Below are 26,727 nucleotides of genomic sequence, written 5' to 3' on the forward strand. Positions count from 1 at the left end.
CTTGTCACTGAATACCTTGTATTTAATGAATGAATACTGTCTTTATTTTGGGGAAGATGCTTTTGATAATTTTTAAATCTGATTTCCATACCATAAACTAAATCTCCATTTGTTGCTTTTTATATTTGTGCTGACAAACATCATAGCTTAGTGGTTTAGTTTTATGTATTTTTATTTATCTCAGATTTTTCTTTTGATCCAGTGTTTCATAATGGTTAACATGAAATGTTGCCATATTTCATTTAATGTTTGCTGTTATGAATGGCTCCTAAACTGCCATTAATTTGGATGGTATATTAGTTTTAACTGCAAGATAAAGCTTTATATATAGTGTAAACATCAGTATAGTTCTTGCAATGAAATGTAAGGTAACTTGGAACATTAGCTAAGAGAGAACAAACTGTACTGCTTTTTGAATTCCTTTCTCTCTGGTCAGTTGTAAAGATTACTAATCTCTGGGGAAAGATAATAGGTCATATGTTTAATGTAATAGTTTTTTGATTTTCTGCTTTATCTGCTAGTTTTTAAATCTTTTAAAGTAAGCTCATCTAAACAGGTCTTAATGTGAAATTTATGGGAAGGACGAAACCAATGTGTATTTACTCTTTATCTGTTATGTGCTCAATACTACAATAGCTAATTATTTATATTCCGTGTGCTTCCTAACACAAGTAAAATCTGGAGTTAGTCAAATCATTATCTAAATATGTAGAATAGTTTGATATGGAATGGATAGCAAGTTCCTTGTATTTCTTCACCTCCCTGCAGTAATCATAATTTATTTTACATCTAATTTTACTCTTTCAGGTCTTTACAGAAGGGAAAATTCACCTGTGTGCACATGAAGCTCAAGTACCACATGAGTCATATATACTCGTAACTGTCTTTCTGTAAAAGTATGTCAGTTGACAAAGGATAAGAACAGGTTTCAAAAGGCAGTTCAGAGCTACGTTAGTACCAAGTGATTTGTGTATTGGGGCATTAAATAGAACTCTTCTTAAAGATAAATTTCTAACATTGACACTGCCACTTCCTACTAGTGTTTTTAAAATATTTTTCTGAAGACTACTGTGATTTTAGTTTTGTATAGCAGCTCACATGGTTGTGTGGATAAAAATTATGTGGTACACTAGTAGCCACATTGGCCTTGTGCACGCTATCAGTCATATTGTTTCTGTCCTAGTAAAGACCAAGTGTAGAACTTGCAACATTTGACAGACAGAAAAAAATGTATTTGTGAACAGGATTACAGTTCCAGTACACGAAGTATGAAGTAAACTACAAGGTGAGCATTTGTTAAATCTAGTCTTTCCTCATTATATTGAATTATGCTTGGAGGCAATTTATAGTTTTACTTCAGCTTGGAGCAGCTTCTGCATGAAGACAAATGGATAAATAGATAAACCTCTTTAGTTTCCATCCTTAACTCTTCATATTTCAGGAGGTTTGAAAGTTACCCAACTTAAAATTTCATGGTTCCTTCACGTTTTTGTGGCGTTGGTTTTGTCAACATAGTTTGGTGGTAAGATTAATCATCTAGAGTACCAGCTTCTGTCTGAAGAAAGGTGCTTTCGTCTAAGTGGGTTGCTGGTGTGTGTGAACATGTTAAGTCTGCGTATACTTGGCTGGACTTTTTCCCAAAGCCTGTGATGGAAGAGTTAGGTTAAAAAGGTGAGGGGGAAATAAATGATGTTGAAGATTTTTCAGATGAGCTGTGAGTCAGGCATATAGGGCTGGTCTCAACCCCTTAGTGTACTAGACCTCAAAAATGAGGACTATATAGTACTACAAGTAATAAAATAATTTGTAAAATTTATTACATTAAATGCAACTGAGTGAAGGTGCACAGCAGTAGTCCTATAGCATGGTACAGAAAATAATTGAGGTATTGCCTTTAACACAAAAACAGTGAAGAAAACAATGTATCTTTCTGAGAGAACATAGCTACAAGAAGGTTTTTATCAGTGGTTATGTTGCTATGCACTAGTACTATGCACTGTAACTAACAACAGTAGAGGGAGACCCAAGGTTTGTAAAACCATACCTTGAGTTTTTTGATTTTGCTTGAGGTGTTTCCAGACAGCTAAATTACCACAAGAAAGAGTAGATACATGTACAGGACATATAAATCAATGTTTCGAGGATTTTATTCACAGATTTTGTTCAATTGTGATGATTTCATTTAACTTTTATGGGCATAGTAGGATAGAAATTGTGAGCTACAATTGTTTTGAAGTATAACCAATCCAATTATTTTGAATAACTAGTCTAAGTGCATTGCTGCCTCAAAGTCTGAGAGAAAAGTTGCTTCTTTGAAATATGGAAATTTGCATCTAAAAGGCACCTTTGGCTCAGTCAGCTGTGTTGATAGTTACTCAGTGTCACCTGTTCTCTGTTAAAGCTTAACCTGTTTGCTAAACTAACATCTATCTAAACCACTGAAATGTAAAGGCTTATATATTAAAAAGGTAATGCTAATTTCCGTTATGTATCACATCTTAATTTTTTGCTAGGTAAATGCTAAAGGACTTAAAACTTTCTGTTTCCAGAAGTTTTGCTGTAGTTTTCACTGACTTACAATACTCTGAAATTTTTATCTTGATTTTTCTTCCGGCTTCTAGTAAATTAACAACTTTACACCTTAGCCACAATACCTGTGAAAGAGCATTTGCCTGACTGACATTCATACGCTTCTATAGAGAAGTTGGTAGGTATGTTGTTTCTGTAGCCACAATAAGGAGCAAGCGTGTGCAGTGAACCATCTGTGTGATCTTTGTAGTGCTGTTCACTATTGTAGGGAGCCAGCTTGGCCCAAGTCTGAAGGTTATATTTCCTTAAGGGAGCTTTATCTCTGAAAAAGACTTACACCTCTCAACTTCCAGACAGAAGAGCGTGTTTTTTTCAGTTGTTGAGGCCAGAGTATATTCTTGGGATGTGTGTGTAGCTTGTGCAATAGGAAGATCCTAAAATAACCTGGAAATTTCTTTGCATTTTCAAGAACAGAAATACTAGACATTTGGATATAAAAGTCAGTACTGCCATGTAGTTAACATTTGTCAAGGGTTTTATTTAAAATACAATGCTCACATCAGAAGCATGTGCTATGAACTTTCCTTTTGAGACTTCAGATTTATTTTGTGTGAAGCCAGCTTTTGTCTTCCTGTGGTATGAAGGCATCAGGGAAATCAGCTATTTAGGCTGTCAGCCAGTTACTTTGAACCGCACAAAAATGCACTAATGATACGACATGAGGGATGTAGTTGCATACTACAGAAACAGATAAAATGGGCAGAATGTGGCTCAGGGTGGGGAAAGAATAGAAGAGGTCTGGTGCTGTAGGTTCAGGCCTGTCAAAAAATACTTGCTGTTGTTTCTGTTTACAGGAAGGTTAAATATTTGCTCTTTTGGAGAGATTGTGCACAGTGAGGAGGTATTGATTGAACTGATTGAGGTATTGGTCTTATAAAGAGGTCTGGTGGGCTTGTATGCCATCTGGCTGCTTCTGGAGCTGCTTGTGTAGTTTCTAATTTTGCACAGCCTTGGAATACGTCTTGATCTAGTGATGACTTGTGTGTTCCTAGTGTGACTTCTTTGGGTGGCTGGTTTTTTTTACTTAACAGATGTCTAACTTGAATTGTTTAGTGATGCTGACAAATGAAAAAATATACCACTTGCCTTAAATGCAAGAGAAAGTGTGGCTTTTGTTAAAGTCTGTTGCTAACATATCCACTTGTGGTGGAGAGTAAAAGGCATTTTACTAACACTAGTAGACTACTGGTTTATCCCACCTAAGCAGACTTATGAATGATACCCTTTCAATATCCTCTCTCCCACAGTACAAAAGCACAAGCACAGCACAGTCTTACCTACAGCTGTTGTCCAAAACATTGATGATATCCCATTTTTGTCTATGAATGTGCAGTGAGCATCCATTTTTTTGTTCATATTTTTGAGTGACACTTTTGAAAAGCTGAATAAATAGTGATGGCTTTGTATTTTAAACAATGTTTTTTCTGCCATAGTGTGGAAGCTACATACAATATGGGGGAGAAAATTCTCTTTCCTAAGCCACTAAAGCAACTGCAATTGAGAGAGGAGCAGCCTTTGATTATGACTATCTGTGTGCTATAACCAGTTAATCCCAGAGTTGTATGTAACTGTTGTGAAAGATGGATTCCAGTAACTTTCATAATGTGAAATACCACCTCACGTGATTTGAGCCTCAATAAGAATTTTTTTTTTTTTTTTTGAGAAATACACTGGATTTGTGCAGGAAGATGTACTTGATTAATGTTATAATGCCTGTTGCACAATGTCATAGTGATGTTCTGGCATTTGTATTACTAAGTCAAGCTGAAAGGTATTTGCTGTTCTGAAAATAGATTTTACAGAAATCCATTAAATCAAAGCCTGGTGAATTGTTGCTCAGTTTAGAAAAAGTTCTATTTTCCTGACTGGTCAAAAACATTCAGCTTAAGAAAACAGAAAAGACTTTCACAAGAATAAAGTAAAAGCTGATGCTAGTCTGATATCTTGGGTTTTATCTTCTGAACCTAATAAATCAAATCTACAGGCAGTTAATCTGATGGAAATAGGGCTATTATGATCATGTTTCTTTGATCAGTTGCCTCACTTTTATCTTAGGTCCTGTATTGTTTTATCAACCTCAGTTTATCAGAAGATTTAAGTCAAAATGGATTTTCACTAGTAATGATACCTGTGGATAATTATCTGCAGACTTAACCATTTTTCCTAAGAGAAAGACATGATGATGTCATTTTAATATTGTGATGTTTTGTATATGCTGAAATATCTGAAAGAATATCTTTCTTGACAGAAGGTATAGCAGTTTAATTGTTTAAGTAGTTCTCAAAAATAAGGGTTTGGGGAATTAGTGTTCTTCAACAAAACATGCACAGCACATTTTTGTATCTTTGACCTTTTACCTTTATCTTTCCTACACAAAAGGTCACTGTTCTTCAGAACTTTTAACTTCTTTTGTTTGTAACAGCCACTGTATGTTCATATCTCCTTAATTATGTGGGTTTATGTATTGCAAAACAAAAATCAATAAATAGCATTTACTTAAAAGGAGATCTCGCAAGGCACAGAGGCAGTGAGGAAAGAATTATCAAGTTAATCACAAAAGCCTACTACCTTTACTCCAATTTTCAAACACAGTGAAGACCATGTCAGTGGCTGAATTGAAAATGTATTATCGGTGTTCAGATTTTTGCATCATTTGATTCCAAAAATAATCCTTTTAAAGTAAAATGGCTGATGCAACTGTTGGGTAGATGCCTCCATATGATCCAAGCTTGTATTTATGGAAGAAATGTTCTTATTTCAGATCAAGGAAAATATTTTCCTTTTAGAGCACAACTTTAGAAACCATAGGCCATGATCCTGCAGGCAACTAGGTACACATTAAATATTAGCAATGCCATTTGATTGCCTGCCTTATTTATTTTATTAGTTCAGTAATAGTTATGAAGAACAACTTAGTGTTTCTAACTTTTTATTCAGTATTTTGGTTTAACTTTTGAAATGTGTCAGACTGTATGGAACTTCTCAAAACATTTTGATTTAAATTACCAATCTCCCTGGTTACACTGCCAGAAGTATTTAGGAAGGTTTCTGTTGCAATGCCTAAAACATAGGTGTTTCATATTCCAAAAACCATTTTGTTACTGAATGTGATGCAGGTAAGGAAAAAAGTTTGGATACCTGTTGTTTCACGGCTGTATATTGCTGAGCACAGCCTTTATGTATTTGTAAACCAAGTGTACCTGTCTTGAGGCCAAATGGTATTTGTGGTCCTCTGGTAATAGCCAGTGACAAGAATCAAATACTGAATGGATTTGTATTGCTGCTATTTAGTATAAATAATAAGTACTAAAAGAAATTACTTTATGGTCAGTAATAATCTATATTCAGAGAACATTTAGAGGTAACTTTGTACTAATTATTATAGGTACTGCTGTAGGCAAATGGAAGCTTGTGTTTTTCATAAATTTAAATATTGACCAGCAGAATTCTTGCTATACTGCTGTGTCTGGCCGACAGCTGCCTTTGCACAGTGTTCCAGAAACATTACTTTATTATGTGAGCCAAATAACAATGTTGGAGTAAAATTACATTTGATTAAATGGGTCAGTTACAGATAGAACTACAGTCTTTGCCTGAAACCTTGTATTTAAAATTTAGATAAAAGGTATTTGGTGATTGTTACCATCACCAAACAAAGGATGAGAAAAATAAGACCTGTGCTTACCTATCCTATCTGTTTCCCCAGTTGCCCATATGTAATGTACTTTCCCCCATATGTGTGTTCTCTCGACTTCTTATTAGGTCCCACTAGCCTAGTCTAAAGCAATCCACTTAAATCTCCTTGAGCTGCCATTCACTTACAGGTATAATCTTCTTTTAAGCCCATACGATTCATCCCTCACTCTTATGTAGAGTATAAAATTGCTTTAGCTATGAGTTGCTTAGCTTGATTTCTTATGGCAGTTTTTATTTTCTATTAGGTTCCTCTTAATACATATATATATTTGGACCAAGCTTCTTATTGATTTGGTGGATAGGTGCTGTTGCTGGTATATTGATTCACTTGCAGTGGCAGCATGACCTTTTGGCATAAAGATCACCCTTCTCTTTTCTTGCACAAGTTGCAAGCAAACATGTAATGTGTTCATCACTACATCCCAGAGTTTTTTCAGATTCTAAGTGTATGAAACTGTTACTACACTGTTTGCTGTTTCTTTAGTTTTTCAAGGTTATTGTACAGCTACACTACCTGGCTTTTAAAAAGACAAAGTTGAATTTTGGAGGAAGATTTGAGCAGCATGGTAAAAGTGCCAGAAGAGTTTCTTATGGTGTAATCAGAATTCTGCATCCAGCGGTTTATTTCTATTTTTCCTTTGATTGGCAAGTGTTTTAGTAGATTTTCTGCTCTACCATCATATGGAATGAACTTTTGTAAAAAAACCTCAACCAAACAACCCTACAGCTTGAACTGAACTTAAGGTAGATACTCTGAAAACAGCCATTAATAACTCAGTTTCTTTTGTTATAAGGTCAGTGAATTCAGTCCTTTTAACTTTGTTGATACTACAGATAGGAGTGTGAAATCAAGCGTGCAAATGAGGGAGGGAAAAGCTCACAGTAGAAGTCAAAATTTAGAATTTAAAGAATATCCTACTTTATGTATAATTTGTGACTTACAGGGCCAGCTTTTCACCAGGTCAAAGACAATATAATTGCTTTTGTGTATTGTAGGAATCAAGTTATTAACTACTAAGAGGTTAGGATGTTCATCAAGCTGTACCAAATCAAAGCTGCAGGTTAAAAGAAAATACTGATTTTACCCCCAAAAAATTAAGTGTTGTGGGGGCATATGAGAATTCCAGAGGGGAAAAGTTAAACTTTTGCATTATATCGCTCTAATCCTTTGCCTTCTGATGCATTGCTGTCTGTTACTTCTGTACTTTTATTTGTAGCTTGAAACTAGTGTGTAACAGACATAAGTGTAACAGACATAAACTGTTACCCAGAGGTGGAATTAATGCAGTTTAAGTATGTAGGGCTTAAGTAAAGACTTGATAAAAGTTACATCCAAATATAGTTTCAAAACCAGGGATTTAGGCATCTGACTACCATTAATATTCAGGAGTGATAGGAAGCTGAAGCTGTGTTACCTTCATTAAATTACTTGGTGCTTAAGTGATTATCATGGTGAGTGAATACTATTGATGAATAGTGAAATATGGAATAAAAGTAATTAATACTTCTAAGGTATTTTAAGGGTAATTTAAGGGCATGTATGTAGCATCACGTAACATCCCTAGAATATTTAACAATTGGAAGAAGATTTTTAAAGCTATTTTTAATTTTGTTCTATGTGTAGCAAATCACTAGAGATTAACAAACTGTTAATGACATAGTTGTTCATTTTAAAAACTTTTAAATTTAGAATTCCTGTCTTACTGCTTAGGTTGGGGGAAATGTACTATGTACTATAATGTATTTCTTGTAATAGGTATATTAAACTTTAGTTGCAGTGTCTTGCAAATGTAAAACTTGCTGATGTAGTTACTGTTTTTTAATAGATCATTGACCCGTCAATCAGACTCTGACCATTCCAGTGATAAAAAGTTAGGCTTTCATTGGCTATTATGAATAGAGCACCCTTCCGCAAATTAAGAAATGGTGTAATAATTAACAGGTATAATGGGTATGTGCATTCAGGTTTCAGTTATATCTTTATGAGCTTTAGCTCCTGTTATCTTTGGTGTAGTTAACCCCCTGTCTACTCACAGATAATTTAACTACAGGATAAAAATGGATTTGTTTTGTGACAGTGGCATTTAGCTAACATGATTGATAGGGGTTTTTGCTCATTTTTTTAAGATACGTAGTGAGTTGTTCTTTCAGACTTTTTCTTTACAACAAGGCACAGATCCTCACTAACAAAACTGATTAAATAACTAATAATACTGTTCTAAAGAAGCATCGCAAATTTTTTTAAACGATTTTGCATACAGAGAATCTAACCAAACTTTTTTTTTCTGATTTACAGACATAAATGATTATAAGTACTGATGATTGGAGTTTTGTATCTTTGACCTAAAAAGTCACTCAGAAATTGCCAAAACAGGTCATTCAACAGTGGACTCATTAGGTGAACCAGGAAGTAGGCAGAGGTCATTTACCATTCCTAAGCTCTAAATATCTTAAGAAAAACAAAAATTTAGGTTTTGAAAATATAAATGATATTTTAGTTGCAAAATTTCTTTAAAAAACATCTAGAGTCAATTGCTTTGATGTAATATACTTGCACTGCAAAATATGAATAAGGAAAGAAAATCCTAAGTTTATAGAAGTTATGGTACTGGAAAGTTAAGGAAAACTTTCCGATTTCATGTTTAACTTTTACTGATCTTGAAACATGACAAAAACCAAAAGAGAAGTGACAGTTAAAATGAGAGACTGATAAAATACTATAGTACTGGAAGTTTACCAAGGTATAGAAGTTCTTTTTGGTTTGAGAAGTATTTCCCTATTAAAGTATTGTTGGCATCTTAATTATTGCCATTAATCTGATCTCACATGTTTAATATGCAATACTGTTCGGATGTGTTCTTATATACCAGATATTTATTCAGAACACGTTTGTATAGAGCCTCACACCTTTAGTAAAATTTTTGTACTAGAAGTTGGTATAGTCATCATCCTATTGTAAATTGAATTTAATCTATTTCAAGGAAATTCAGTTGCTTAATGACATCAGTTTTCCCTATATGTATACAATAGTAGATCTTGGCAGTATTCAGTTTGTGATTAGTAGCTCACACATTTTTGTCACTAGTGGGCTTTTATTACTGTATTAAGTTAGTCATCATTTATTATTAATACCTTTTTTTCGTGTCAATGCTACCTAGGTATAAGGTATGCTTATAAAAGCAGATACGCAGGTATTTACCTAGAAAACAGTATATCCAAAGTACTCCTTATTATTAGTCATAGATCTTAATGTGTAGTTATAAATGTAGATGTACAAAGATAAGTTATTCTGGAAGAAAATGCAGAAATTTCTCAATTATATTTGGCAGTGTCGTGCCTGCCGTAACCTGAGTCCAAAATACTGCAGTTGCAAGAGGAATTAGCTTTTTAGAGTATACCATGAGACTGTGCCAAGATCTTCCATGTCCACAAAATGAAATCCTCAAGGAAAGAAAGGTGCAAGGGGCACAGTAGTTGTCTCTTTCTTTCCTCTTTATAGTACCTCAATACATATCCAAGTAGGTAGGTAGCTTCTTCATAGATATGAGTAGTGGGATGTGGTCTATGCGTTTCTGATCTGAGAGTGGCTTACATTGAGACTCTGTAATGCAACCTTCCCTGTTCCTAACCATAAACCTTCCAGTTATTTTTTTTCCTTTATTTTTAATAGTCTGTTCTTTCATTAATCGTTTCTTGCTGTGGTGTACCCATATTTTCTTAACCAGAGATTTATATAACTACTTTTTTGCTATATTCTAATCCTCACACACATACTACTTAATATTGTAGTGCAAGCAAAATACTTAAAGCAAAATACAAAACTAATTAATACATAAATGGAAATCATTAAACATAATTCTGCTATAATCTTTATTTTCCTATTTCTTTTATTTTTCCCTTATTTAAATCTAAAACTAAAACTCTTGTTTTGCCACAAGGATATCTTAATATAAGAGGAATTCATCCAGTTGAATCTCAAGGATAAAAATAGTAAATAGATTTTTGGGAAGACCACAAGTATGCCAAAATAACAGCTTTGTCTAATTGAGACTCTGCATAAAGAGTTTGTGTGTGTGTGTGTATATATATATATAGAGAGAGAGAAGAAAGTATGGGGCTATTGGATTGCATTTAGATTTACATTTTGTTGTTTTCCATAGGTTGGTAAATATTTTCATTAAAGTAATATACTAGTGCTTGGGAATTAAAAACAAAGCTGGTTTCCGTGGTTTTAATATGGGAAGTAGACAGAATTACAAACAAAAAACTGCATGCTTGAATATGATTCTTCAGTGATATTTTACCTTCAAGTGTTAACTGATTAATTAATTGTTCAACCCTGATTATAGGAAGAATATGTCTGAAATATGATACAGGATATCTCTGGAAGTAGAATGAAATACAGCTGCATTTCTAGGATCTTAAACTTACTTTTTATACTGAAGTTCAAGTATTGGAAAGGTATGTTTAGCCTATGAAATATATTGTTACCTAAAAGCTTTACTTTGTTACTGTTTTTGCACTTTATAGCTTAAAACCAGAAATTTTGCTCTAGTACAGTATGCAAAGCCCTACATTATATTCACATGAAGTAGTCTAAGACACTTGACCGTTTTTTAATTTTAATTTTGAGTACTTTACACTATGGCATCTTAAGCACCAACTTTTCTATGAATACAAAATCTCTGACAGGTCTTGCAACTCCATGTTGTAAGTTGGCTTCTAAACATACTGTTCTAATGATCTCATCTATTTAGCAACTAAATGCCCCTCCAGTGTCCTCAACTCATCAAGAACTGAAGTATTTAATGGGCTCTTTTGCCATGTAGTTGAATCTCATTTTTTCCTTATAAGAAAACTTAGAAGAATTCTGTTATAAGCTTACTCTGAAGGTATAGGAAGCAGATAAGCAAATTATTTTGTCCTGCACATATTTTAGTTCACTTAGTTTAAGATTTCTGCCTTCCTGAAACATGCAGAAATGCTTGAGAGTTTTTGCAACAAGGCAGTAAGACTGGAATAAGATGGTATCTTATACCTGTGACGGGTCAGTATTCAGCCCTTGTAGCAGAAGGTGAAGATTGAAGTGAAAGAGGTGCTCGCTGTACCAAAGCCCAGTTTGGAAATGACTGTTTCATTAATCTCTGCATGGTATGCAGGTTCTCGAGAAATGGCATGGACTTGTGTCAGGATTCTGCTGTTCAGCCTCTTTGTAATTCATTTGAACCTTTTATTCACTTGAACCTCCTTAAGAGACATTTATATTGTTATACTGTAGAGTACCTAATTAAGAAAGCCACCTATCTGTAATGGCTGTAACCACGGTAATAACAAATGAAAAAAGCTACCAGTACACTTACACATTTTGAAATGGAAGAAATTATTTTATCTCATCAGTTAGGTAACACTTCTGAAGTTCATTTAAAGTAGGGGTAACATTTTCTGTTTGTCATAGAGGATTTGTTACTGAAGTTGGTTTTACATCATGTATTGGGCAGCCTTTTATCTACAAAACTTACTAACATCACTTTAGGGATTCAACCTCACCATCACTTTGCTGTCTTTCCCTTCTTACTTCATCCATTATTTTAGTGTTGAACTCTAAATTCTGTCTTTTTGGTTATTTGCATATTACCATTTTTTCATTATATAACTTAAAACTTTCACAAGTATGGGAACTGTCCTTTAAAAGTTGCATTCTTATGAGCCTAAATTTAAATGTACAACTGCAGAATCTTGGGTACTCCAATCTTTTAAGTATTATTTGTTTTGCAATAAGCATAAAACTGAGTGATGCCAGTTACTGTGTTTTGTAGCTTATTTGTATTATGACATGATAAATCTAATTTTAGTGGTTGTATATTGTTTTTCCAGTTACACCTATAATATACCAGAGATCAGTGTTCCAGGATGTTTATAGTTTTTCCATGTTACTATGAGCTTTATGAATGTGCAGATTTATCGACCCCTAGTGGGTTGTTAGGAAAATAGTTGTTAATTTAGTAAGTGCTAAATGAAAAATTTAAGTCTTTTCTCAATGTTGTATTTGTTTCAATGCTTTTTTTCTTCTGTTTGCAGCTGGATTATCTCTCAAATTTCATTTCTGGTGTCCTGTTTCCTACCCCCACAGAATTGTCTACTGCAGCAACTTCTATTAACAACACTCCTAAAACATGTAGCTAGGTGTCTGCATTTCAATGAACACTTGTAGGTGTAGCTGAGTATTTTAAAATTATGGTATAGCAGAAATTAAAAAAAATAAAGGGTCTTTTGTGCTGTGTAAAGTGGGTTTATTTTTAATTAGTTAGAAAAGCTAGTAACTTCTTGGGTAGTATGATACTATATAAATGAATTAAAGCAAATTCTAAATCATCTGCTCAAGTTTCACTGATCTCTTAGTGCTTATTAAATAATTGTAATTTATCAGTAATATTTTGAAACCTTCCATTTCATAAAATAATCACTTAATACAGTATTTTAATGCTAAAATAGCATGTAAAATATTGTATTTCTAGCAAACTTTTAAACTAATTTTGAATAGCTCTATTATTTTTAATTATTTAGTTGAAATTGTAATTTTCGGGGAGATGAAATTATCTCCTAACCATGCTGTGAAAGTTTCTCACAGGCATTTATTTCACATGAATTAAAATAAAGTACTGAATAGTGAAGTCACATTTGGCTGTTTAATTATAAATAATAAATGAAGATGTCTGCTCAATAATTAAACTTAAATTGAACTTCACTATAATTCTGCATCTGCTATGTGTTTCCAAGTATCAGAATCAGAAATTAAGCCCTACTGTAAATTTATTTTTCTATGCAAGTGTGACACAATAAGTAACTTCCATTTTTAATTTTGTACATTTGATTTTATAGTCTTTAAGTAGTAAGGTTGTGTTTTTACCAGTTAAACATGAAATACTCCTTTGAATTTTAGGTATTTTTAAATTGTTAAGAAAAGGCCAAATATGTTTTTTTGCATTTACTAATATTCTGTCTTGTGCTTATTGCATAAATCACTTTGTTTAAATTCAAACTTACACAGCAATCAAAAATGTCTAAAAGACCTCAAATTCATATTTTTGTGGGAGCACCCAGTATTCCAAGCCTGCTGCATGCGTCAGAGCGAAGTAGTGCAGCACCTGCTGCTGAAAAATGGAGAGAACTGTACTGTTTGTATGATACACATAGTGTTTTTTCTGAGAAAATCAAGGGTGCTGACCACTTAGTGTTTCAGGCAGAAAGCTCTATAGTCACAGCAGTTCCTACAAATGATGACAGCTCTCAGCAGTCTGAAAAGAGGAGATTAATGGTAGCAAAAGAGTATCTGACATCTCTTGTACCTGTGGCAGTAACTTGTACCAGCATACCTAAAAAGACTGAAAGTTTAATTTATTCTGATTGTCAAATATCTAAAGATAGATGCTCACATGCAAATGTAAATCAGGCTGCAGATCAACACCTTCCACAAAAATTTGCAGAGTTGGCTAGACAAGACAAACAATCACATGGCTGTTGTTCAAACCTCACTGAAAGAAAAGCCAGTCATTTAGAAGTGAATAGCTCTGACATTTCTGATTTGGTTGCCAGTACTAAACAGATTAGCATACATCTAAGGTCTGTGGGACAAGGTGATCAATCAGATCGTGGAAGTGATCGCCATGAACATCTAAGTCAATATCCGGATACATTTTTCCCCCAAAATCAAGAGTCAAAACCAAAAGGAGAACCAAGTGATTGTTCAGACTTTGCAGTGTCAACAGATACTGAATTTCGTAGTATAGTGACTTCAAGTCAGATGGCTGTTCTTGCACAGGATCGGAATGAGATGCAGAAAAGAATCACAAAGCTACTGGAAACAGAAGCAGGCAAAAAACCTGAAGAAAGGCAGTATGATCGCTTCCAATTTGATTCTGATGTTGGAACATGTCTTAATGTGGCTGAAAATGCATGCAAGGAAGAGTATACAAGTTCCCTTGAACTTTTCAGTTCTGAGGGTGATGGGGAAAACGTTTGCTTTGAAGCTACAAAACAAGAAGGAAGTGCTCAGGCAAATACAGAGACATCTCAAGAACTTAATGTTCCTGTTGAGCAATTTGTAAATGAAATCCTTATCGAACCACTGAGCTCAGGAATATTGTGCTCCCAAATAGACAGTTCTCATAAGAGCTCTTCTAAAAGAGCCCACAAATGTGAAGATTCCTTTCATATTTTTCACTCGACGTTTAAAAGACAGCTGAATTCAAAGAAAGCTAAACTGAATTCTTCTCCAGCTGGTCCTGGGATGAGAGTGGATCAAGAGAGGATGACAGAGTTCAAGAAACTTCAAAAGAAACTATCACCACTTAAGAATTGCTGCTGCAAAAATCAAAAGTACAATGTTTTGGTCACAATTGTACATCCTTGTCATATCAAAGAAATACAGGTGAAGACTAGACCAAGATCTTCATGTAAAGTTCCTGTAGCAACAATTGTAGTTATTGACCAGTCAGAAATTGAGAGAAAGGTGGTGCTGTGGCGTGGTGCTGCATTTTGGTCACTCACTGTGTTTCCTGGGGATATTGTACTGCTTACAGGTGAGAATTTATTTGCTTTTTTAAAATGTGGATCTTTAAAATGCCTGTTTACGGTGGAACAGTATGTAACCAGTAATTTGGAACTACAGCTAAACATTTTTAAGTGTCTTCCTTACATCACTTACATGGCTCAACATCACTTTGAACTCTGTCATCCCGCCAATGGAACATCAACTGTCCCATAGAATTTTGCCCATCTCTTATGTATAGCCTTTGGTCTGAGACATAGCAGTGCATTGACACTACAGCAGTGCCATAGGTCGTTATGTATATTCTGTAACCTGTCAGTCTTTTAAAATAATTGCTCCTGAATGGTATGAGTGCTACTACAAACCAGATGTGCTAGTTATTTAATTTATGGACTTTTTTGTAATTCTCTGCTGTTGAACCAGCAGCTGGACCAGAAAATTGTGGTATGTTCAGTCTCAGGATGAGAAATACTTTTCTTCCTGTGAAGGACTTTATAGCTTAGCACTAGCGTCTTGAGATGGATCATGTTGTGAATTAGTAACTGACAGAGACTGCAGAAATATAAAATGGTGTTTGCAGTTCACCTTTTTCATAACACGTCAGCTAATAAGGAAGATTCCTCTTGATAAATCCTTTGTACTCTTTATTACCTAACAGGAGCAAAATGCTCTCCCAGGAAACACATCTCATGTAAGAGAATGCAGTACTATAAAAACAATATTGCACCTAATTTAGGGCTGGAGTTGACCAGAACTTGATAGTTATCTGGCCATTTAGGTTTTGCAATAGGCAAAAAATTACACAATATAGAATTGTTTGAATATTTCTACAGTTTAAGACGTCTATTTCTTTGTTAAGGTTTCTTTAAATGCTCTTAGGTGGGTGCAAAGGTAGATATTTTAGATTGAAGATAAATTGGACCTTTTCTGCTTAGACATTATTAACTCAAAATACATCAGAAGTGTTTCTGGGTAAGCCTAGTACTTTACTACTCATTCTGAAATGTTGCACAGTAATCATTTACCCAACAGAGCCATCCACTTCACTTATACAGTACTTGCTATGAGGCTATTAAATATTTTATATGAAATGAGGAATTACATCAAACTACTGAGAAAATTTGCTTAACTCATTTTAAATGGTGTTGATAGATTAAAAAAATCACTTTGTTTCCAAGTGATCTCTTTCAAACGGTCTTTCACACCTGTATGTGTGATGGTTCTATAGGCAAGAAAAGTATGATACACTTCAATATCATTGATAAGGTGGTTTGTTTTTTTTTTTTTTTATTGCAGATATAATAATGTATGAGAATCTCTGGTGTGGAGAAATGATGCTGCAATCTACATTTACCAGTCAGTTACTGAATCTGGGGAACTGCTCAGCTCTCAATCCAGAAGAATGTAAGATCATAGTGCATACATTTCCACAAAAATCACAGTAAAGTAGCTATTTAAAATACTCAATTTTGTTGACAATGCCTCATAGAGAGGATAAAACGGAAATACGAGCAACTGAGAGGTACAAAATGCTATAGGTAAGTATGACAGGAACACCTGTGGACAAGATGTGGACATGATGGTATCAGATAGTCATGTGGAGTTTATGGTAAAGTTGGGTGGTTACCCTCAAAACTCTGAACTCTGAAGACCTGAATTCTTTGTGCTTAGTTTAAGAAAGAGCAGTTATCCCAGGACTCAACCATAAGATGTCTGAGATTTCATGGGGATTAAAGTTTTTGCAAAAACCTTAGGAGGCTTAAAGAATAAGTAGATCCATTGAGGGAAGGTAATTCATTGCAGGCTATTAAGCACAAAGTCCTTAAAAATACCTGAACCGCGGAGGGTTGGAGACTAGGGGGACATATCACCAAGAACTTACATTGTTCTTACTGTCTTCCTGATGTTCATTATTGCCAGCTGTTTAAGGCAGGTTCTGAGGTCAAGAAAGTCTGTTCTTCTAGCCAAGCTATGATACAAGATTTCTTTCGTATTTTTGGTGTAATTTAAAATGTTGTACTTAGTTTAACTTTGAGATGTTATTGAGAGGAGGCAGATGAAGTAAAGTTTAATTTTGCTTCAAGTGTTACGCATCTCAAGAATTTCTTCTCTTAGAATTATTGTGAAATGATTTTGGTTTTGTCAGTGTAAATATTGACCATCCAATAAATTTTATACTCCTAAGGTTAAAAAGAAAAGAGTGTCCCTTTAACTTTGTTTTTTTTCATACAAGTTTATCCTATAGTGGATGGTGGTGTTCTCCATGGCTTATTGTCATACATATCATCAGAACTTCCACACTTTGAAGACATTCCACGAAGACAAGTTCAGAGACTGGATAGTATTCAGTATATGCAGCTAGACCAGCTCCAGCCAAATATATTGGTTCACTCAATCTTGAAAATTATCAACATTGCCATATTAACAGGTAAGTTCGTGCACTGGACTTCGATTTCCAAAACTTCAACAATAGGTAAAACTTAAATAGTAATTTTGCAAGGCAATTCTGGTTCCTTCCCATTCCATACACCAGTGTTTGTTATAGGAGTCACATGTAAAACCTTTGTAGTGATCCATGCATAGGGAGCGTAGCAGTTAGAGAAATGGGATTAGAGATGGGACAGAAATGATGACTGTAGTCAGCCGCTGAAAGGAAGTTGCTGCTCATTAGTGCTGATGGATAACATACACGTCTGTGGGAGAAGCATGCAGGCGGTGGGCACTGATAATCAGTGTTCCTACTCACTGGGGGATTGGTGTGTTTTCACTCAGGAACGAGCACTCACCACAGACTGCAGTTACTAATGTATTGACTTGTCAGTGAGAGAGCTTGAGCATCTCCACAGCTCCAAGTAGCATGGTACCTGATCTTCAATAAGATGGTGGATTGAAGAAAGATGCAGGTATGAAGTATAGTGTTGGGAGGCGGAATGGCAGCAGGAATATTTTAGCTATCTCAAAATCCTTTTCAGGGAAGGTAAGTGTGTATAGCAGGAGTGCTGAAAAGAGGGAGGTACTGAAGTTATGGTGGAGGAACATAAATATGTCTTTAAGGGCTCTTGAAATCCAAGAGATGCATTCTTGCTGTGGACCACTGCTTGAGAAAAGGGGCTGTTTTATGAAAATGTCATGTGAGACAGTCAAGCTTTACTAATTGAGAATTCACCTGCCAACTACCTTCCGTGTAAGCATCCTGTCATTAAAGGAGAATTTGACTGCACTATAAATCATGTGTTTTTCAGAATGAAATAATTTATTGAATATTTTAATCTAATGTTTTAGAATTTGCTTGCCTTTCTTACTTTATAATGCAACTGTGTTGCTCTCTTCTAATGTTTTATTTGGAACATTTCTTGTTTATTTCTTTCTATTTTTTCCTACATAGAATAGATTTTTAAAGCTAAGCATTCCTGGTTTCTTAAACAGGTGCAACATTGCTTTATAATCTTACTTGTGTGCCTTTTTCTAAAAGTTCTTTTTGATTTTTAACACTGGGAAATGCACAGTATGAAGCTATTAAAATGTCTTACTGTGATACTCCTATTTCTTCTATGTAGGCCCAACAGAGAACTACCTTATTAATATAATTTGGTTTTGAAATCTGGGTTTCCTGTATATTTTTATTGTAAAGACCCTCTCCCCGAAGGATCATGGTCAACAGTGCGTGTACTGATTTTTTGATTTTATTCTTCAGTTGATTTTATTCTTCAAAAAAGAAGTTTGTTCTTCTGTCACAGATTCCTTTTCTTCTAATAGTGAATGCAGTTATTTCAGGATTCCTTTTGCTGAAGCAATTTTCCATGTTAAAATTGATTATTTGTTTCCATTTCTTCATAGTCAGGTCTTACAGCTGCTTCCTAGCATCTTCTCCACCTTTTGAAATGAACAAAACCAAATTATCCTGGGGCATTCTCAGTATTTCATGCAGTATCTTGTCATGTTTATTAACACACTTTGGGCAGTTAGACCACTGTTCCCACCTGGAAAAAGAGTCTTTCTCTCTTTTACCTGCGTAACTGTTCCGATTATCTTTTCTTTACAGTACCACTGTTTCTCAGTGCTTGACTTCAAGCTTTTCTCATAAATTTGATCATATTGCACTATCATCTTGTATTAGTAAGATTCAGATTTTTAACCATGCTGTCAATATCATGTGTATTCATTACAAATGGAGAATTTTGAAGATAGAAATCTTCATAATTTATTATTGTATGTAAATCTCAGAACTGTTAGATATTTAAAGCAAGAGTTCTCATTCAAAAATTATTTATGAAAAATGTTTTAGTTTTAGCATGAAACTGAAACTTACAGGCAGTATCCTAGGTAACAGTGCTTTAGAGATCTTAATCATTTCAATTTGTATGTACTGTTACTAATCCTTCTAGTGTGCTTGTACATGACTATAGCTTTATTTTATGTTAAAACTTCTAGAGAAATGTTTATTTCAGTATATTCCACAGAAGTTACAGGACTTCAACTTCCAATTATGATAGTCTGTTGCTGAGAGATTGAGTACAATTTCTTTCCACTTATACCAGTCAGGATGAGTGGGAGCTGAAAGATGCTCAGATACCTGCTGTTTCGAAGGGAGGTGGCCAGTTGCTGAGTATTTAGGTGGATAAAGGTAAATTAATATGTTATGCATTCCTCCAGAGTAGATTCATGTTGCTGATAAAATCAGATTACTTTAGTTCTGTCCTGAAGAAATTGTAGGTGTATTCTCGGTTTGCTTATAATTGTACCATAAAATAGATAGCAGCATGATTTCATCTTAATATTGAGGCATGTGGGGTTTGTGTGTTTATATGCTTTTTACTATAGAAGTCATATAATTTCAAACTTTTTCAGAATCTGTGTATAGCTACAGAGGTGGCAACCAAAGAAAAATTGTTCTAACAGTAGAACAGAACAGATATCAACACTATAGGATGGTGCTGTGGGGAGCAGGGGCTGCCTGGTGTCCTCAACTTCAAAGGAAAAAAGGTAAAGTCCTTGTACCTATAGGTAGCTGTAAAAGGATTTTTGTGATGCTATTAATATCTTTAAAATGCTCAGCCGGTGACATTTTTCCATTCAACCTTTAAGTATTCCCATTGGAAGGGCAACACATTTGATACCAATTTTAACATGTCTCCTGTTTAGAAGCAGTGCCATTAGCAACAGAATTTGAATCCACTCACTTCAGAAGACTGAGAAAGCATGAGTATTTAGAAACTGGAATCTAGATACAATATGTACTGGTTCCTAGTTATGTAAATATAAACAAAAACTTGAGTGTTAACTATGTTAGCAGTTTTGCTGAGTCTTATCATTGTCTAGTTTAGCATGAATTGCTGGGTTTTGATACTTCTGGTTTTCAGTCTCTGCTTTCGACCTTACTACACTGTCAGGCTTTATATCCTAATGGTCTTGCTATCAAGTCTAGCTGTCACTGACTTAAAAACATCTTTTGCAAGAATTACATAGACTATGTTTTAGCAGTGACTACTACTGAATTTTGTTTTATTCCTGGCTTTGTTCTGTTAAAATAGGTGAAACCAGGTTTTCATTAAATTAATAACTTAAGAGTTTGTATTTCTGATCAACAGATACACTTAGGAAGTAAATGCTGTGTTAATTGAAGCACTGAATATGTCTGTCTAAAAAGCCAGTTTTTGTATAGGGCAAAATAAAACCCAGAAAGGTTAAACAACCTCGTAGTGAATCTTTACCTATTAAATGTAGACACTGAATTCTGCCAGTTCCACTTCAATTTATAAGTAATCTCCACTCCTAGAAATCATTTAACTGCAAGACCTACCTCTAAACTACTTGAAGAAGACAGTCCAATTTAAGCATTAACCAATTAACTTTATTACATACCTCCATGGCTCTTATTTTTCTGCATACTTCAGGGTGAGCAAGTATATACTGTTCATTAGATGCTTAGAAATCTTAGTATTTAGTATGCTAGAGTATTACACTTTTCAAAATATAGAATTTTAAATTTTTTGTAGCTGCAAAAAAGATACCAAAGATAATTTCTAGTACACAATAATATATCATTCTCCAATGCTTAAAGAAGAAAAGTGTAAGATGGAGATCTCTGTAGTACTGTTTATATTTGATGTAGAGCTTCTGTCTTATTCTCCAGCTAGTGTTCTGTGCATCTAGCAGTTGGCACTTTAATGATTAAAGGATTATCTGAAGTTCAAGATATGAGTGGTTTCTCAACTGTTCAAATACTTAATCACAGACAAACCATGAACATTTGATCCCAGTAATATAGCCAAAAAGATAAATGCACATGATACTAAAGCATATACAGCACAACAGCTAAATAGTATGAGTGGGTTAGAGAAAGAGCACGATTTCCATCCTTGCTAGGAGCCATAGCACAACTGTGTGTTTACTGGTTGTACTAGCAGATTAGAAACCCCATAGTCTTGTAGAGGAGGGTATGGAGACTTGTAATTTAAGCTGTCTACATACTTAAAATAAAGTTGTAAGACTATACAGTTCTAGAGCATCTAAAAATTGTTGCCAGTAGAAGTTAAATTTATTTTTCATCTCTTGCTAAAAATCAGTCTAATCTTCCAGTATACAGTCATCAGACATTTAATTCATGCTTTACGCTCATCTGGTTTAGATTACCAAAAAAAGAAAGATTTATTTCATTAAATACATTTCTGTAAACTTAGTTACTTATAGTTTACTCATGTTTTGTGATCAATTTTCTAATCAGCAGGGGAATGTCAAAGATCTGAATAATAGGTTAAATTCAGCTATCAACCAAATCTTGTACCCTAGTTAGACTATGTCCTCTACTTCCATATATATGTCCTCTTGTCAAGGGCCTGTTTGTTTCCTCCTGTTTAGATTTTCTCTCACTGTTGCTGTAGTGTTACTGCCTGAATCTTGCTTTGGACTGGAGCATACTCAGTTCTGGAGGGCTGCAAGATCTCTGGTCAGATATGAGGTGCATGAAACTAGACTGATGCTCAGAGGAGAAGGTTTTTTTGAGTATTTTACTGTAAAACACTGTGTCTGACAGCAAATTTTTCGGGAGCTTGCAATTTTAACAAGTTACCACCAAAAATCAGACTAATCAAAAATATGAAAGTGCTAAAACATGCTAATAAAATGCTTATACAGACACTTGAATACATTTTTAAAAAACCCTGTATTTTTCTAACCTTATTTCCAAAACCGATTATTTTTGCTGCAACTTTCAGCTTGAGCAAACATGGCAAAAAATAGCCTAAATGGTTTTCAGATTTGATTAGTAGGTGAATACTAGACTCTTATAACAAAGTGAAGGACAAAACAAAATATATTACTCTTCTGTAATCTCCATTTTAAAGTGGGTTTTTTTTTATTACAGAGTCAATTGGAAGAAAGAAAATAAATATTTTTTAAATCAGAGCATTATGGAGGTAAAAGACTGAAAAACAGGGATGTATTAAAGATGGAAGTTGATTAATAACATGAAGATGTTTTTCTTCTAGATGTTGCCAACTTTTCCTTATTAGGGCTGACAAGAAATTTCAGAACTGTTTTCTTTTTCCAAAATTTGAGTTGTCTTGAAAGCTGAATTCAGTACAAATGAAATAAAAGTCTCATTCTGTTATAGGAGGGCTCATGCAAAGTTTATAGGGAAAGGAAAAACCCTACATGTCATCACGCTTGAAATAAAGTTGCCAGAGCCCACCATATGGGAATGTCTTGCTGATTGTTTCTCAATCTTGTAAGTGACTCTGGCTTTCTATAAATTAACCAAGATATAGAAAGTAAACTCTTCTGTTTGCTTTTTTGTTCTATAGATCACATATGGGACTTTAAATACCTTCTGGTCCAACATAGTTCTGTCTCAGGTGACTTTGAACTGCACACAACTCCATGGTCATCCTATGAGTGCTTGTTTGATGATGACAAAAGGGCAATTGAATTTAGAGAAAAGTTTCAGAAAAGCAAAACATCCCTTATGCAGATGACAAAGCTCTCAGCACATCTGGAGGAAAAATGCTCAGGTAAAGTTGTTATCCATAGCTCTGTAATATCTGTTGTGCAGAGCATAACTAAGCAAAATAGATGCTCTGTTGATCAAATAAAATGTTGGTGTGTTTTTAAGCTAGCACAGTTCTGGGAGTCTGAATTTATTCTGGAGGCTGCTGCTCAGTACCCAACCAAGCTGTGAATGCAGCCTTCATTCAGTGAGCCCAGAGGTGAGAGAGGTGTGGTATGCGGTGCCATACAAAGCTGGCTTTGGAACACAGGGAGAAATGCTGCCTTTTGTTTTCCACACCAACCCCTCTAGTAATGATGTGATTAATCACTGAAAGTTTGTCGAATAGTATTTCTCCAAAACTGGAATTCTCTAAAGCAAGAGTAAAATAACTACTACTATTGAGAACTTGTTACAAAAGGACAAAGAATACATTTTACACAGTCACCCCCTCCCAGATAAATGTAGAAGATTGCTACGGTTGGTGTTAAACATTAAGAAGTAACTAAATAAAGTTGGTATTGCAGCTTTTAACTCTAGTTTATGTCTAAATAGTGGAAAGTAAGTTGTTAAAGCTGTGCTTTTCAGTGTCTCTGAATTAGTGTGTAAGAAAAGCAGTTGGAAATTATTTGCACAATTCTAATCTCTTGATCTCTTATTCAGGCTCTTCTATAGTGGCATCTACCACAATAGTACCTGAAAATGTAGTACTTCTATACGTTTTTAAATAATATTTAAGCACAGTGATTTTTCAATGCATAAATGATCTCTAAAGATATGAGCATGTCCTGCTAAAGGAAAAGAAAAAAATCAGAGTTTTATTGATAATTATTTTGGTTTTGAATCAGCTGTAACTCTTGCTTTTGTTTTCAGTTATAAATAAAAGTGCATGCCATTTTGATTGAAATTGTTGTTTTTGTAGGAGTGATGCAAGTGAAAGCCCGTATCTTAGAACTGAAGTTTACCATTTCAACTGGTCAGTACAAGCAACTCAGCTTCTGTGCTGACACTTCACTGGAGTATGTTTTGGCTTCTCTGCCTATGATTACATATTCAGGTTGTGCTAAATGTGGTTTGGAGCTACAGGCAGATGAGAACATGATCTACAAGCAGTGTATTAGATGTTTGCCATACAACAAAGTAAAAACATTCTACAGGTAAACTAAATAAAGCTAAAATAATGTGTACTATAAGATAAGTAAACTACAACTTTCTCCATTTTAAGTCCCCCCATTCTTAAAATGCTATATTTAAGGTGTGGGTAGCAATTCCTATTTTTCTAATGAATTTTCAAGGAGTGTTCTTGAATTGCTGTATTATATTTCCATTGTTTAAATCTAACTTTTTAATTTCTTTGAATACTACATCATACAGTAACAAGGTTTACTCAGTACCATGTCACTAAACTAAAATGGAGTAGAAGCATGAGGACCAACAGAAAACTCCTTGGGCATCTTGTTTCAGCCTAAGTTTGAGATCGTGTGAATGCACAACCATATTTTTAAACTGATTAATCATTTTTAGCCTTGTAGAAATAATATTAACAAATGTTTTCAGTAAACATTCTCATAGTGAGTAGAGATACTAAGTTATCAGCAGATGGCACTGTGAGACAAGTTGTACACGCACATTTATTTAGACAAAATAAACTATAAACAGATCCAGCTGATGTAGGAACAACATTATTAACTAATTGTTCAATTCTTAAATTTATCTTGGGCTTTTGAAATATAAGTATCATAGAGACTTGAAAGATGTGTAGGTGGAGAAGGCTAATTGAGACAGTCATAGACATAATAGAATTCTAGAATATGTAAATTTTCTATCAAAACTCTTTCTAAAATTATTCCTGAACTGTTTCATAGTGAGTTTCATGAATCATTGCATACTCAGTAGTTTCTCACTTGGCTTTAAGTACCATTAACCAAATAAGTTAGTGAACGTCTTTTTCTTCTATCCAAAACAGTCTTGCATCTTTAAGTTTATATGCTATTTATTTTCCTATGAGAGAGGACTAAGTGCAAAGTTTTTTCTTAACTGAAAAGGTTCCCCCTCACTTTCATTAGATTATGAACTCTCGTGTGGTCCTGAAAGGCCTCAACTTACTCTTTCACAAAAAGTGATAGAAAAATGATAAAGATTTTCAATGTTTGTATTCTCAGCATGTGAACACATCTTGATGTGGAACTTAAACTTTTTCAAAGAAAAGTCTGTCATCTTTGCACTGAAATTTTGCTCTGGTTAGTTTAGTAAGAATGCATCTCCTTGGTAGTGTTTCCAAGTTCTGTATTGTAGGGTAACTTAGTACATTTACTCCTTAACAGGAAAAAAATCTTGCTAAAGAAATATCTTGTTAAAATGAAATTAACTTGTTAACTAAGTATGCTGTCCTAACATTATTGTGCTACTCAACAGCTTGATATGTCAGTGGTTAGTGATAGTCTTGTTTATAAAACTGTATGCACAACTAGCAGAAAATTACATTTGTTCTGTAGTTTGCCAATTCGTGTTCCCTTATCACAGATTGGTTTTAATCCCTCAATATAAGGAAGTAGTAAATTCACTATGCTCTATTTCTAGCAATGCGATAGCTACCAGCATCTCCTTGGGAGTAAAATCTGCATATTGTTTTCTACTTAGTATAAGTAAATGTAATAATACTAAACACTGCAGACTTCTTACAACATAGGATTAGTTTGTAATTTGATTCGCTTCTTTGTGATTCAGGGAATGTAGTAACTAACAAATTTTTTTATTTTAAGAATGTTAATGTTAAGATATGAAATAGACACTATGATAGGAAAATAGATACAATGACAGGATCTTGGTATTTAAGAGACTTAAGTAGCCCTAAAATCTTGGGTTTCAATACTTTAGGTCAGTGAAATCATCCCCCGTCACCTTTTTCCTTTGAAATGTAGGAGCCTGTTTTATTAATCTGCTGTGATTGTAATGAAGCTCATGTTTTCCTTCAGATGCTGAAGGGACAAGCTTTAGATGGATGCATGTGTATACGCTTATAGCTTTCTTTTTTTTCTAAGTTAGATACGCAGAACACTGAATGCTTTAACAGTAGCAGTAATAATGAAGCAGAAGATCCTAGAAACTTAGACTTTACATAAGTGCTGTCATATAATGTGTGTAAGTATTTCCACATTCTTTTTGAGCTGGGACAATATGAATATTAAGCTAGAAGAAATCATGAAAACTAAGACAAGGAAAAATATTTTGTATTTCAGAGCTCACCTCCTAGATTTCAGATAGCACGGATAGGTCCTTGTTTCTTATATCTGTTTTTGCCCAAACTTTCAGTTTCCAAACATCTTTTCCCTGAAATTTGGTATGATAGTAACATTCCCTTCAGATAATTACCTTTTCAGTCTATACCAATGAGTGTTTGTTATTTAAAAAGATGAACAATTTAACAGTAGCAGTAATGAGCTAGGAGATTCCTAAGTACTTATGCTCAGCAGGGCTTAAATCTAACCTTTCTGTACTAGTGGAAAAGCCCATCTCACTGGCGTGCTTCACCAGCTTTGTATACAGGTACTAAAGACTATATTTACTCAGCAGCCTCTAAGGAGTATTTTAGTAGAACTACATATAACTTTAGTGAAATTTAGTTATATCCTTAAATATGTTTCTGTTTTACAATGATTTAAATTCACCATACTAAAACCAGTGGTATTTAAGGAATAAAGTTAATCACAAAATTGCATTTTCTGGTGATACCATTGAAATAAAATTAACAGTACTAGGTTCAGTTTTGATGGCTCTGTTGACTTTTTCGCACTGTGACAGTTCACTCTTGTTGAAGTAAATCAGATTATCTGAAAGAAGACTTAAATGACCTTGAGAACAGAGTATGAATTGAGAAACAGGTAGTCAGTACATAATAACCAGGACTGAA

At 34.3% G+C, this 26,727-nt stretch overlaps 1 protein-coding gene across 10 annotated transcripts in view; it reads left to right on the forward strand.

Annotated features, from left to right (window-relative positions):
- SHLD2 (shieldin complex subunit 2) overlaps window positions 1-26,727 on the forward strand; it is a 42,747-nt gene that overhangs the window by 12,189 nt on the left and 3,831 nt on the right. For 6 of the 10 annotated variants that reach the window (XM_074830457.1, XM_074830463.1, XM_074830456.1 and 3 more), the window contains 7 exons: window positions 10,635-10,746; window positions 12,364-14,864; window positions 16,130-16,237; window positions 17,067-17,261; window positions 19,682-19,816; window positions 22,636-22,842; window positions 23,740-23,974. In XM_074830457.1, the coding sequence (XP_074686558.1) occupies window positions 13,343-14,864; window positions 16,130-16,237; window positions 17,067-17,261; window positions 19,682-19,816; window positions 22,636-22,842; window positions 23,740-23,974 (2,402 nt within the window). In that variant the 5' untranslated portion in view covers window positions 10,635-10,746; window positions 12,364-13,342. The other 4 variants (XR_012623937.1, XR_012623936.1, XM_074830460.1 and 1 more) reach the window with 4 other exon arrangements.

Source organism: Strix aluco, chromosome 7, assembly GCF_031877795.1.
Source record: "Strix aluco isolate bStrAlu1 chromosome 7, bStrAlu1.hap1, whole genome shotgun sequence".
In the NCBI taxonomy this organism is placed as follows: domain Eukaryota; kingdom Metazoa; phylum Chordata; class Aves; order Strigiformes; family Strigidae; genus Strix; species Strix aluco.